The 14853-nt window shown below is 47.6% G+C and overlaps 1 protein-coding gene across 1 annotated transcript in view; it reads left to right on the top strand.

Annotated features, from left to right (window-relative positions):
* The window catches only part of GALNT14 (polypeptide N-acetylgalactosaminyltransferase 14), a 96265-nt gene that overhangs the window by 61759 nt on the left and 19653 nt on the right, over positions 1 to 14853 (top strand). The window contains exons 4-8 of the mRNA XM_064648032.1: positions 4288 to 4355; positions 6893 to 6958; positions 9071 to 9192; positions 13392 to 13479; positions 14152 to 14236. Of these exons, the coding sequence (XP_064504102.1) occupies positions 4288 to 4355; positions 6893 to 6958; positions 9071 to 9192; positions 13392 to 13479; positions 14152 to 14236 (429 nt within the window). The remainder of the gene's footprint in view (positions 1 to 4287; positions 4356 to 6892; positions 6959 to 9070; positions 9193 to 13391; positions 13480 to 14151; positions 14237 to 14853) is intronic.

The raw sequence follows: 14853 nt of genomic DNA, 5'->3' as shown, positions 1-14853 counted from the left end.
AGCCCTTTGTACACTTTATTATACTCCCAGAGGTGGTTTTTTTTCCCCCAACAAGTCCCAATATGTTGCCTTGGAGAGAATTAATGGGTTCATGAGTTCCCGAGGATCAATGTCCACAGCCATCTCTCTAAAGCAAGTGGTATTCTGGGTGATGACTGAAAATATACTGACTTTAGGTCAGAAGGTCTAAACTCCTCCATGTGAACATTTTCCATGTCTTATATGTCAGGATGACTTTTGCACTGGTATTTATTTGGAGGTGAAATTGCTAGATCCACCTCCAGGTAGGTGGAAAGGGATCCCAAATTGTTGAGGATGATGGAAGAAGGACCTTAATGATGAAAATTTAGGGTGAAATTCTCCATGGCTACATCTGCATAAGATCTGCTAAATCCATTGAAACAAAGAAAATTTCAGCATTGACTTTACAAGATAATTCAGCAGTGAATCTGGTCTTAATGTATTGAGTAAATGTAAGCACTTTCTGGACTAGAGGCATGAGTTTTCATTTCAATGGTAACAGGACTTGTGGCAATTTAAGGGAGAAAATGTTGTGATCTCTGTCTCAACAGCATATAAAAGCTGTTTCATTTGTTAAAATGTACCCATCAATGCAGTATATACCTGCCTATGTTTGATTTCAGGGAAAGAAATCTATAAATAGCAGAGTAACTTCAAAGCACTACAATATTGTCTTCTGATTTTACCCGTATAAAAGGGGAAAAAAAGCCATGCACAGACATAAAGAAAAGAAAGTATTAAAAAAAAAAAATCAAAGCTAAGCAGAGGCAAAAGTAATAGAAAAACCGGCTTTGAATTTTTAGAAGTGCTTTTGTAGTCTGTCTGAAAAAAAATCCCCGTAACGTTGAAAATGTGCAGGATTTGGTGCCTCCGTTTCCCTTCCTCCCCAAGGAGTGCTGCAGCAGGGGTGTTTATAGTCTTCTGTGTTTCCAACATCGTGTGCATTATCATGTGATTAATAGAGCACAGGCAGAAAATGTGTTGGAGATGTGGATGTGGCTCTGCTGGAAAGCCAGCATGCTTGCTCTTGGCTGAGTAGGGAAGTGGGCTATGGTTGTGGTGTTGCAGCCTTTAGATCTCTTTGTGCCTGCATCAAGGGGCCTTTAGCTTAGCAGCAGTTTTTGGGCTTGCTGGGGTCTGTGCACAGACTTGTAAGGGCAATAATGAGCTCAAAGAGCGCTGAAATCAGTGAACATCAGGTCCCTTAGAGCCAGCCTTTGGACCACCCTCACCAGGGTGAGGGTGAGTTGTTCACTGGAGTTTTGGAAAAGTGTCATGTGGTAAGGGAGGCCCACAAGAGATTTGATGGGAGAGGGCTGTGATGATACAGGATGAGGGGATGCTGTGTCACCCACAGTGGTGTCTGTCATTTACCCCACGGAAGGATGAGGGTTTATGGAGCCAGAGCAGTCCTTGGAGACGCCCTTCCCTTGTAGGTCAGCATGCTGGCCAAATTTTCCCTCTCCCTCTGGTCAACACTCTGCATCCCAGAGATGGCCATTGCTGGCATTCAGGGGACATGTTCCACGATCTATGGCATGGCAAGTCCAGGCATAGAGTTGGCAGCAAGTTCCTTAACCTGGGAACAGAAGGAGCAGCAGAGCAGAGGCGGGGCTACACATCTTCCCGACCCAGCACCATGGGAATTTTCATGCTGGATTTTCTTCCGTAAGAGCTGCCTCGGAGGTAATTTCTCCAAAGGCATTGAGTACCACTTAGAGCCCAGGTCTGAGTCTACACAGCCAAGTGCCACGGTTTTGGTTGAGTTATTCTGGCTGGTACCAGCAAAAGCAAGAATCAGCCCCTTCGTGTCCGCCTTCCCCTAGAGCGAAGCCCTGCATTGCACTTTGGGCTGCCGAATCCGTAGGGGAGACTAGGCAGAGGCGGGATTTGAATGTTCAAGTTGCCCGCTGCCTCCTCCTCTCCTGCTCTTCATGGGTTATTTATTTATTTTGCTAGCTTTTTTACAAGCCTGCTTCTTTCCTGCAGGTTTCACTGAGTTAGGTTTCCAGGCAATCAGCGCTTGTTAAATATTCCACTGAGCGTGATATTGCTCTCCTGTCTCTCTCTACTGACGCTCGGCTGCGGTAATTTGCTGAACTCAGCTCTCGCGTGTGGGGATTTTTAAAAAATAACAAACCTATTAATAATAATAATTAAAAAACACTTGACAGGTGGAAACAGCACATCTAAATTGTTCTGTGTGCCCCAGCGGGAGGAGAGGCGCTCAGGCACTTTTTCCTAGTAACAGGCTCCAGATGTTGGTGAGGCGGTGTTGTCTAACTCTGCTTGGTACAAGCCACAGTGTTGTCAGGGTGGCCACAGCTACTGTTGCGTAGGGGACAGCACCTTTTATTCCCTTCCCACTCCGACATTAACATGCAAGGCATCTGAAGTGGGAGAAAATAATGGTTTTTGCCAAGATCCTGAAACTGGAAGAGTTTGTGTTTCCAGGGAAAGTCATTCTTGGAAGTGATTTTTGAGGACCTCCACAAGGGAGGTGCCAGGCTTACCCACTCCAGTCTGATATGAAACCCCCTTTTTTCAGGATTTCTGCTGGGGGGAAAAAAAACCCAAAACCAACATGCAGGGAGCATCCATTATATATGGAAAAAATTCTTTACTGTGAGAGTGGTGAGACACAGAGAACTGGTAGATGTCCATTTACTGGACGTGTTCAAGACCAGATTGGATGGGGCATCGAGTACTCTGGTCTAGTGGAAGGCATCCCTTCCCACGACAGTGGAGTTGTAACTAGATGATCTTTAAGGTTTCTTCCAAACCAAATCATTCTGTGATTCTATGATTCTGTTTCAAGCATCTACCTTGGGATATCCTGTATGCCTTCCAAAAAAATCCAGCTCAGTTCTCTGGAGGGTTGTATTTCCAGCACCTGGAGTGGGGGTTGGGGGATGTACACCAGTACAGGCAGCAGACACCTGGCAAGGGCCACTCTTGTGAGTTCTCATCAAGAAGGTTTCATCAGAGAAATGCAGCCCTTTGGTGAATGTCCTCAGATATCGAGGGGTGAGGCTGTGAGACCCTTCTGCACTTCTGCCAGTGTGGCTCCCAAGCACCCATGTCCCCTGGGGATCCTGTCCTTTGTAGCACTCGTGACTGGGGTCTGGGACAGGGATGTGGTTTTTCCAGACTTCCAGGCTTTTTTTCTTTTTTTTTTTTTGCTGAGAGACTGGGAAAACCTGTTAATGAGGATCTGCAGGGATCAGGGGCTTTAAGGTTGTTAGCTAGTCAGGTGACTGCCCCCTAATGTCGGTGGGAATTTTGAAGGTCTGAAATTTGGGGGGTTTTTAAATCCTGTGTGAAAAAGGAACCACACTCAGGATGAAGACAAAGAAGTTTAAATGCTGGAAAAGCCTGTACAACCTAACTGGCATTATCAAAGCCCAAGCCAAGCACTTAGGAGACTTTTGAGATGTCCTGGGGTTTCTGCTTTAAGAAGTCAGCCTTGACCCTTTGCTGGGGCAGGATTTTAAGCTTGTATAATTCTGCCAAACTCTGCACTGTGAGAGAAAGAGAAAGAACAGGTCTAGGCTTTTTAATAATAATAATAATAATACTAAAAAACCCCTTGGTGGCATAATTAAGGGAAGATTGTAGCTTTCAGCCATGTTTCACAGTGTCTGTCCACATGGAGGGAGCTGTGAACCACATCCTCCAGCCTCTCTCTTTCTTTAACTAGATGTGCTCCAACCCTGCTCTTATCGTCTCGGCAGCCTCTGAAACACAATCAGCTCATGGATAAAAACAGGAGTTGTCCTGCCGCAGCTGTGAGCTGTGTAAAGATGGGTTTGAGCTGGGTAATTTTCTCTGTGTTGGCCCTGCCGTTGCTGGACACCGTATCATTAGCCCCAGAGGAGGTGTTGGGGTGACAGCAGCTTTGCTGTAAGCCCAGTTAGGAATCCCAGTGCAATGTGCATGTTGCTAAAAAGCCGTTTTTTCCTGGCTTTACGTGGTGCTCTGCTTTTGCTCACAAGGGTGATAAGGGTGAATCTCAGGTATTTCCCAGGAATACTGGGCGCTTGGCTCTTAGGTCAGGCTACAGGGAGTTGATAGCCAGGCACTGTAGATTACTGGGGGGGGGGGGGGTGGGGAGTTTTCTGGGTCTTATCTAGTATATCCTTTCTGGAAATCCAAGCCTGGTCTTCTGTGCTTTGGCAGAGATCAGTTCCTAGGTTTTTCCACTCCGTTTGCTGGGTTGTTAATTTGGTCAAGCACTGTCATGGATTTTCTCTCTTCATTCTTTAGCGTGCTGAACCGCACCCCAGTGCACCTCGTCCATGAAATCATACTAGTGGATGACTACAGTGATGATCGTAAGTGACCCTTTCTGTGTTAAAAGCAAGAGGCCAAACTGAAAGAGCCTGGGAGAGACTGGGATGCACACAGAGATGGGACAGAGTTTGCTGAAGTGGAAGGAAATTCAAAGCTGTGTAGCTGTGGAGAGCAAACCCTGCTGTGCTGGGTTTGCATCGCCACGTAGAATTCAAGTTCCAAATGATCAAATCTCTTTTCATGAAAATAATACAAGAAAAGCACACAGCAAATTGTTTTTATGCCCAATAGACACGAATCCAGTCCTTACACGTTGTATCCTACCACAGCTGTGGTGTGTCTGATCTGGCTTTCAGCTGCAGCCAGGAGCAATTCTGGGTTGATACCACTGGAATTGCAGGGAATAATGACAGTCTGACCCTTTGGACCTATGTATATGTTCTGTATACATTTATGTAGGTGGTCAGCAACTCTTGCTTTTTTTTCACCCATATAATGAGGATTCCCTGTGTGGGTTTCCCATTTCTGAGAGGCACCATAAATAGCATTGTGCACCACACATCCTGCCCACATCCTCCTGCTGTTCTCTCAGTTAATAGCATGACTCAAGTTAAATCGATAGGTCTGATCTCCAGTAGAAGGTAGCTGAAGCCCCAGGGACTCCCAGGGAACCACCCCAGCTAAAGACCTTGCCCAGTGCGATGCGCGAATTGAAGATCCAGGTGCTGAGAGTGCTCAAAAATACTCTCTCAGGCATAAAAAGGATGATAAACCATTTGAGTGGTCTGTGACACTTACATGTGAAGGAGCTGCAGAATGTAGCCGTTTACTAGGAAACCTGAAAACAAAGCCAGACAGGTTTTTGAAAACATGAATCTAGGCTTTGCTCTTGGATGTTATAAATAGGTGCTGCCTCAGAGAGCATTAGGGACAGATTTCACACAAGACCCACTTCCTGTCATTGACACCTCCCTGGGAAGTTGCTGAAGCTCGGGGAAGGAGTTGCTGTGATTACGGTGAGCTTTGGAGTAGCTCCAGCACTCGGGGCAGGCAGACTAGACAAGTTTGGGAACCAGCAGGATGGCTGTGACAGGGAAAAGGAGCAGGTGCAAGGACTTGAGCTGCTCTGGAGTACAGCAGAGCAGGATTTTTGAAGGATGGAGGAAGTAGATGCCAGATATTTGGCTAAATAAACAAAGTACTTGCCTTCCTGAAAGGAAACAGGTTTGTAGAAATGAAGCTTCCTTGTCACAGCATGCCAACTGCCATGAGCCATGGAGAACGAGCAGGGCTGGGTTTAAACTCATCCCAGGGCACCAGAGGGGAGCGTGTTTCCTGCGTAAGTTAGAGCAGCCCCTCAGCTACTCAGCACTTCTCACCTCTCTGACATCTTCTTTCCTGTGATAGTCTGAGCCTGCTGGCATCTGCTCTGCATGCATTTACATAAAATGCATGTATTTGCATAATACACTATACACACATGGTCAGTTTTTCCCCTGCAACCCACCCCAAACAATTAGTGCTTTTATCTCATACCCAGTTGTGTCTCATTTCTCACCTCTCTCTGCCTGCTGGCCTTATTATTCACTGGGATGCAGCTTTTCTGCATGTGAATTCACAGCAGAATTCCACTGTAGGTCCGTAGCCAAGCCCTGCCACTTCTGCTCCCCTGTCCCAGCTCTGTCCCCGAATTGTTCAGGGTATGGGTACAGTGATGTCTCTTTACCAGCAAAGATTGCTGGAGGAGATGAAAGTGCTCGGAGGTGTGTGCAGGTGCAGGGGCTGGGCAGAGGGCATGGGGCACGTGTGTGTGTGTCTTTATAGCACCAATGAAAAGGAGGCAGAGCCATGAGAGGCGTGAAGGGGTTGTGGAAGTCACAGCATGAGGGTGCAGAGATAGAGGGAGCTGTGATGGGTGCACCTGCCTGCAGACCCAGCTCTGGCCCTGCTCTGACATCCTCCACTTTGCTGGGAGAAATCCAGGTGAAGATGGATGCTGGTGCTGCAGGAAGTGACTGCGTGTGGGATTGCAGGACCTCCCTAGCTCAGGTGTAGGTGGTTGTCAGGCCTTCCTGCCCCATAGAGCTGCTGCCCAGGGCACGAGGAGCCCCCAGCTGCTCCACAGGGCTCTCTTTGACCGTCCCTTTCTCCTCCCTGAAACCTCCAGGCCACCACAGGAAGCTCCTGCCCTGCCAACCAGACGCACATCAAAGAGCTTGTGCGTTGCTTTGCAGCTACCAAAAATAGTAATTTGCATTACTGTGCAAAAAATCAGATCCTGACCCCAACCACAACTCTTCTGTGCTGATTTTAGAGCATAACTCAGCTGCTTTCAGTGTCAGTCTGCTGAATTTACACTAGTTTTGTGAAAACTGCTGCTCTGCCAGTCGGGATTTGTGCTTCATGAACTGAGGGGTAAGAGTGTTGTGACCCAGCGCTGCTATCACCCTAACAAGCCATCAACCAGTCCAGGACAGGGTACTCCCTGCTCACAGTCTCCCCTAGGACTCCCCATTTCTGCAACCAGAGCCACCATGAGGGCTGAGGGTGACATGTCCTCCCTTTTGTGTTTCCCAAGCTGATGACTGCCGCTTGTTGGGACAGCTCCCCAAGGTGAAGTGCTTGCGGAATGGACGACGAGAAGGTAAGAGCTACCTGCCCACAACCCAAGTGGGATACCCAGATTTTGGGAGGTGTGAGAGCGATGGAGTCAGGGGAGACCTCCATGGAGTGGCCAGCAAGGGAGGTCAGCGGCTCCTGGGGACAGGAGGACCATGATAAAAGGGGATGTGATAAAGGGCTGGGATTTGAAATGGATCTCCCCTCTCTTGCTGAAAAAGATGGAACTATTAAGATATCCAGTGAGGCTCAGCTGTAGCTTATTAGCCAGAAAATTAGAACAGGCAAAACAAAGCCCCGGGTCTTATTTGTAAAGATGTTTGCTCTAATAAAAGAGAGGAGATCTGCTCCTGCTGCTTCTGTGGGATTTTTTTTTTAATAATTAATTATATTTGAAAGATTAAGAAAGGCTATATGGAGGATGAATGTATGTCCTACTGGGCTGCTGCTGGCAACCTTTTGAGACATTTTCCGGCCCCCCATAGCCTGCGTCTGTGCTTTCAAATTCTGCTTTGCGGCATTAGGAGAACAAAACCCTAAGTTTTTTCATGCTGGAAATCAAAGGTGCGAGTCCAGGTGGGTGTTGGGTTGAGGAGACTGAGGAGTGGAGATTTATTGCGGTTTCTTTCTGCAGAGGGTTTCAGCTCTGCAGGTCTGGTGACAGGGTGGCAACAAATCTCATGGGTGTAAGAGACATACCTGCTTTGGCAGGAGAGTAAGGGAGGTCTCCATAGACCCTCACCTCCTTCTCATCTTTCTGTTCTGTGTGATGGAGGTACATATGTGCTTATCTCCAGCATATAGACCCGCAGGTATTGGTGCTCTGTAAATCCGTCAGAATGTGGGAAGCCAGCCTTACGTTGCTTAATACAATGCTTACCCAGGGATTACATTGCTTAATACATCACTTAAGTTGTATCCCTCAGGGCCTGCTGGGATCTGGGGAGGTTTGGAGTTGGTGCAGAACACGTAGCTACCCATGAGATCTTAGGAGTTGCAGAGGGAGATACAGTGACAATCTGTATTGTAGAAGGTGACCTTGGCAAATGCTGGGTTGTTCCAGGCTTTGTTCTCCTGTCCCTCTCCCTCCTGCTCAGAGGCTGTTCCTTGACCCTGTTCCTCTAGGGAATTTTAATATGAAAGTTGGTGACCTTCTACATGGACCTGATGTGTGACTGCTCCCTAAAACCCTTCTATCTCTCTTTATCTGTCCCTATGGCCCCTCATATTGCCACTGTTTCTCCTTCATAAAGAAGCTCTGCTCTTCTTGAGTCACCTGCATCACCTCTTGTTTGCCAACAAACCATCTCTTTTCTTGTGCTGCAGTTCGCTTGAGCATCAACTGCATGCAGGAGGAATGTTGAAAAGCTTTTTAACTCCTGCATAAATAGGAACAGAGCATCTTTAAGAGCAGTGATTTTGCTGAAGAGTTTAGTGTGAAATCCATGTGTGCAGCTACTTTTCATGACCTCCCTCTTTTTTTCATTTTTCTCTCTCACAAACGCATGCAGCAATCCACTGCCATCTGAAAGGATTCTAAATTCACCGTCAGGGCCCTGATGAGCCAAGTGGGCTCTTAGCACCTTGAAAACCAAATCTCTTTCCTTGGTAGAAAATGTGTTCCCATTGAGCTGCAGATCAGCAAGTTGCCCCAGGGCAGGAGAGAGATCTGGGGGTCACTGGGACACAGAAAGAGGCACAGCAGGGGAAAGTTAACAGTCTAAGAAAAGCTTAATTCTGGCACGAGGTGATCCCACCCTCAACTCCCCTGGTGCATTCCCCACTGTCTTATGTCTGTGTTAGATTTATTACCTGAAGGGGGTCATGGAAGCATTTGAGTCATGTTTTGCCCCAGAATGTGACAGCAGAATTAATTGTGCAAATTAAGGATTGGCATAAATGGCATAAATCGTATATCTTGGTGGAACCGTTTATTTGCTTTGGGAACCTTAGGAAATGGTTAGCATACCTTGCAGCATCAGGAGGGAGGCAATGAACCTGGGCCGTGTTTTATCTGAATGAGGTTCAGGCAGGTCAAAACCCAGGGAATGCATGAGTGCAAGAGACCATGCTGGAGGAGCCTGGGGGTGTTACCCAGCCATCTGGACAGCAGCTGATGTGGTGTGTCCCTGAATAGGTCTGATCCGGTCCCGAATCCGAGGGGCAGATGTGGCAAAAGCAGGTGTCCTGACCTTTCTGGACAGTCACTGTGAGGTGAATAAGGACTGGCTGCTCCCTCTGCTGCAGAGGATCAAAGAGGTGAGTGCTCCTGAGAGACCAGGATCACCCTCAGGGTGATGTCCACCTCCTCTTCCCTCTCTATGGGCATGACCGTCCAGCCATAACCAACGGCATCCAAGGCATTCGAATAAGGAAGTGATGAACTTCTGGACCTATTCTGGTCTTCCTCCACCCAACAGCCACATGGGGCGTCTCTGTGACTGGAGGAGCACGTGGGTGGGTGGGACAAGGTGTCTCCCAGGGCAGTGAGACTCTTAACTGGCAAGCACAGGTTGAGTGGTGAAAGGGGAATACGTGGGCAGTGCTCCAGCAGAGTTTTTAATTAGGCTCATGTAAAATGCTCAGCGATGATGATTTAAGGGAGTGACGGCTCCTTGAATAGGGGCCGAATTTAATTTCATGCAAATTAAGCTCTAATAAATTGATTTAATAGGATTTAAATTCTGCTGATTTCGGAGCAGACAATGACATTCTCCTTTCGCCGGCGGCGACTCTCTCGCCAGACGTGCACACGGAGGCTCCCGGCGCCTTGGCACTCGAGTTGGGGGAGCTCTGTGCTGGTGACCTGCTGACACCAGGGTGGAGGGGATGAAGCCTTCAGCTTCAGCACAGATGCATGATCCTTTCCCTTCTCCATGCCTTGTTCTTTCACCTCGTTACACCTCTGGTTCCTCATTGGTAGTGTTAATTACTCAGTAATTTTAAAATTACTGAACTATGTTGACATAAGGGCATCTGAGGATCAAGGGAAAGCTGAGGTGGTGGGTCATGGAGAAATCTGCCTAGCTGGTGTTCACAGTGCCCCTCATCCAAGGCATCCTGCTTTTCACACCTCCATGTGCAATAGCTCTTCTGGCTGGGCCAGAACACCTCTGTGCTGTTCCCACCTCTGTGCACCAGTGATGGGACAGGGGAAGGGGGGCAGAGCACCAGGTCAGGTCCCTCTGCAGCAGGGGAGAGCTGTTGGTGCTGCTGGCAGTCGTAGTGCAGCCAGTGCTGGAGAGGTCCCAACCTTGGTGTGCAGGCTGGGCAACATTACTACTGATAAATGTAATTAAAATGGTCTTTTCATATTATCAATCCAAGCTCTGGTGCCATGTGCAGCATCACCATAAGAGTTTCACTGCCTCCTAGTCTGAATACAGCATCAAATGCACACATCACCTCTGTGGACTTTTTTTATTTGCTCTTCTGGACTGAATCTTTCTCTAGCTGGAAGGAAGGCAGTCTATAAGGTTGCACTGCTGCTTGTGCTGCCCTCGCTTTGTCCAGTGTCTTGCAGCCCCAGGCAGCAAGGGAGACATACTACAAAGAGTGTAGTAACACTCTTTGAGGGACTAACAAAACAAGGGCAGTCCCACTTGCTTGCTTTTTAACTGCTTGCAGGAGCTGCAGGATAAGGGCAGAGTCCTTGGTTTCCTTCTTCCCAGGACCACCGTACCCATCCTTTCCATCAGGATTAAAATATTGATCAGTGAAGTGTATGAAATGTTACTGCTGCCACCTTCAGGCTGTGCTCAAGAGATGGGTTCCCTGTCCAACCACTCCATGAGGATCAGCCACCTAGGAAGAGCGTTTTCTCACTCTGTTACTCCTAGGAACAGTTTGCTTTGAGCTAATGTGATTTAAGTTCCAAGCAAATGGGTGCTGAGCGCCTCAAAGCAAACCTGGACACTTTTTCCACCACCAGCCACCCACCCCTGCACATCACTTCCCTTGTTTTCTGAGCCAGAGCAGCTATTCCTGCAGCTTTCATGGTAGGAAACACCAGAGCTCCTGTGTGGCACCATGCACCCCTGTGAAAGTGCCCCTCAAGCCTTACATCGAGCTTTCCCAGCAGCTGATGGTATCCCCCCCAGGCTGACACTCACTTGTGGGTGTGGGCAGCACATACCCAGCATATGGATTTGAAAACAAGCAGGAAAAGCAAGTGATGGAGTGTGGGGGAATGAGGGGGAGTCTGGGGGGTGTCAGACCTGTGCCTGGAACGGTGTGTGTCCCAGGGAGTGGCAACGATGGTCGGTGTCTTGCACCAGTGTGTTTGCAAATGCATGACTGAGAGTGCGTGGGCTCTTGTTTTTACTTATGGAACAAATATCTCTAAAGCCATTAATGGTGCATTTCAACTGAATAACTTTTCTAAAAATGTAATTATGCAGCCTGAGGTATTTTTACAGTATGACTCAACAAGCTCGCCCCAAAACTGTATTTACAAATGGCACTGGGATGAACCAGTGAATGGCGACCCCTTACTTACAGCTCAAATACCTCTCCAGTCTGGTGCTCTCTTGGGAAGGGGGATGCACACGAGGGGCAGCTTGGCCCTCTTACCTTGCCTAATCCTGCTGTGGGGCCAGAGGAGCAACTGTGGCCCTTTTTGTTGACCATTACAAGGTCATGATGTAGAGGCTGGGAGACAAGCTGCAGTCAAGGTCCTTCTCCAAGGCTGAAATGTATCTGTTATCTTCAGGACCATTTTCAGAGTTTTTTTCTGTTCATTTAGATCCATACGTTGGTATGTTTGAGAAGTGTATTGGGGAAATGAATTCTTAGGTTTGTGAAAGAGAATTGAAGATTTGGGTGTTGTTAATAATAACATGCCCTGCCATGAGTGGGTATCAAAAAAACAGAGAGATGAAGCTGCCTATAATAAGATTGGTGCTCAGCCCAAAATAAATCATAGCAACAGCGCTGTGCTCTTGAGCATGCCATGCTTTTCTTTTGAGGGTCAGACAGACCTTGATGAAAGCTGAGTAAATATAAATGTTCCGAGGACATGGCAGGGAAAGTGAGGCAGGGAGAAGGCAGCACTGCTCAAGGGTAGTGTTTTGCAGTAATGCACTCAGCCCAGATGTGAAGGGGATTTTCTTACAAGTTGTGCTGTGCAATGAGTAGCAGTGAAATTGAAGTTGGGGATGAGTGTCAGCTGTAAGATGCTTGAGGGACAAGTTTTAAATGAGTGTATACAATCCTTTCCATGCCGTGTTCAGCACACAAAGCAGATGCTTTGCTTAAAACCTTTCCCCTGCCCTCAAGCAACTGCAGGATGCTTGGCTGTACTGGGCTGTGGCAGCTTGGGGGGCACTGTGCAGCAACCACGATGGGTTTGATGGGTTTGAAAGGCTCATCGTGCTTGGATGTGACTTGAGTTTCCCCACGCAATACATAGATAGAGCAGACCTTGCCCTTTCAGTGAGATATTTGACTCACAGAAAGTGATGGTAAGACCCCTGACTTGACCTTGTTATGGAAATACCAAGTATTTGTCATGCTCAATTGGAAAATCGGCTCTAGTCCAGCTCCCAGCTCATGGCCTTTGGTTGCTTCTTCCTACAGCTGCATTTGAATACTCCTTTGTCAGGACTAATTTCTAAAACAAAGTCTTTTCCCAGCGAGAGAGCAAGCCCGTGTGTGCTCAGATGCTTTCCTTTGTATGGCTGTGAAAAACAATTTGATCTAGTGAGGGTAAAACCTTGAAGTTTGAGCTATAATTGGAGTTTGGGATTTTCGAAAAGAAAAAGGGAGATAAGAGACCAGTCAAAGCTGTCAGAGTCTCTTCCTCCTGTAGATATTTTTGTTCATAACTGTTTGTATAATCTCTTTGCCCATAACAAGATGTTAATTAAATCACCACCAGCTATTTTAAATAAATCAGGTCTTCTTTTTTTAACCCTTTCACACCTTTGGCAAAACTCTTAACTGTACTGCCATAGTTTGCTCATTATAAAAAATACCTGTATTTGAGCTATGTGACTGTGTTTTTCCTCTGTCATTTCAATTACCTGTTTGTCACTTGATTTCTGAAATCTGATTAAAAGTGAGATGAAAGGGGAATACACTGGTGAATTTGCAAAAGGCAGAAGGAGCTTTGCATCCAGCCCTCCAGCCTGTGGAGGGCAAGACTGTGGGTGAAACCCAAGATGGTTGGAGATGCCAGCTCAGCAGTACAGCCCTCTTTCCCAGGACAGAGAGTGCCTGCCTTTCCAACCTCTCTTGCTGACATGCCCCTGGCTCCCAGCAGTACCTCTGCCACTTGGTGCTGCAGCCGTTAATTCCTTGGTTGAATTGATGTGATGGCTGAGGAGGAGGAGGCAGTGATGGGCACTGGTCCCTGACAATCCTGAATGATGCCAACATTTCCAGCCATCTGATGTCTGCAGCAAACGATTTGAGTGGTGTCATCTGAAGTCATAGGTCTTTTCGGTCCTGCTTTCCAGGATCCCACCCGAGTGGTCAGCCCCGTTATTGACATCATCAACTTGGACACTTTTGCTTACGTGGCGGCTTCCTCAGACCTCAGAGGAGGTAAGTCCCAGCGTCATGCATGCCCTGTGGGTGTCCAGCCGTGGTGTGAACATGCACTGGCCTGAGGAGATGGTGGCTTTGCACCACACCTCTGGCTCCTGCTACCTCACAAAAAAGTGCATTAGCACTGTTCAGTGCTCCCCGCTGGCTGTTTCCAGGCTATTCTAGAGACAGGTGAGTGTGGCGTGAGCAATAGTGTTTGCTACAGTGGATAAGGCAGTCAGGCAGGAAAGAAGGGTCATGTCAAAGCCATCCTGGGCAGCACTGAAAGTGACAGGAGGAGATGGGGGATATTCAGGCAATAAATGAAGGATGCAACTGTAGCGCTTATTAGTATGCCTGTGCTATTTGTAGCATGCAGTATCCGTCAGAGTGTGTGTCTGTGTGCACAAGGAGACTAAGCAAGGTTTCAGCAGCAGCTTTAATTCTGACTTTTTCTGCCTTTGGAGTGCTTGACTTTGCAATTGTAATGCAATGTGTTGTTTCTTGTTCATACATAGTAGTAAAATATGTTAGTGATTGGACTCTTCTCCCAAGAGCTGAATCTGTGTGGCTAAAGTAATTTGAAAGTGGGGAAAATGCTTCATCAAACACAGCTTATGCATCCTGCATTGCCTCCCAATTCATACCAATTTCTAATGTCCCCATGGCACTTCTCTGCTTTGGTTTTAGGTTTCGACTGGAGTTTACATTTCAAATGGGAGCAGCTTTCCCCGGAGCAGAAAGCCAAAAGACTTGATCCCACCGAACCCATTAAGTAAGTCAAGAAGGGGTAGGAGGCACCTGTGGGGCAGGACAGGCTTCTCCTCTGACCTGATGTGTGTCCCATCGCAACCATAGCGGTGTATTGCTTCTTCCAGGACACCTCTGAACTTCTAATACCTATAGCAAGCTTCTGGCTAGCCTGGGTTTTGCAGTACAGCTTCACCCCCAGCACTGAAGCCTGAGAGTGCCACAAAGGTAGAAGGGATATATTTATGGTTATTGGTGTTTTGGTAATGGTTAGGGTTTGGTGTTGTGGGTAGGGAAAAAGCCCAGTGCTGTAGACTACTGCTCCTTTCAGCTCAGCTGTCACTTAAAAATAAGGCCTTGGCCCACGATGTCTAGGCCAGGTCTTTCCAGATCAGCACTGCTCTTCTGAACCTCACTGGAGGCTCCTCAGAAATGGGGAGTGCAGGAGAGAGAGCAAAACTGAACAGGAGAGATGCCATCTGTCCTCATGCTGTGGGGTGGAGGGAGTTCTTCACTCTGCTGAAAATCTCTCCTGGCAGCAAGCCTGGTGCTGGTGTCTGCAGCCCCAGCCATGAAGCACTGGGCTGTGAGGCATGGAGGAGACTTGTGCCAGCAAACAGCAATTCTCCTCAAGCTATCTTC

This window comes from Pseudopipra pipra, chromosome 3 (assembly GCF_036250125.1).
Source record: "Pseudopipra pipra isolate bDixPip1 chromosome 3, bDixPip1.hap1, whole genome shotgun sequence".
Taxonomy (NCBI): Eukaryota; Metazoa; Chordata; class Aves; order Passeriformes; family Pipridae; genus Pseudopipra; species Pseudopipra pipra.
The sequence above is the reverse complement of the archived record's forward strand: the minus strand, read 5'-3'. Positions and strand labels throughout refer to the sequence as shown.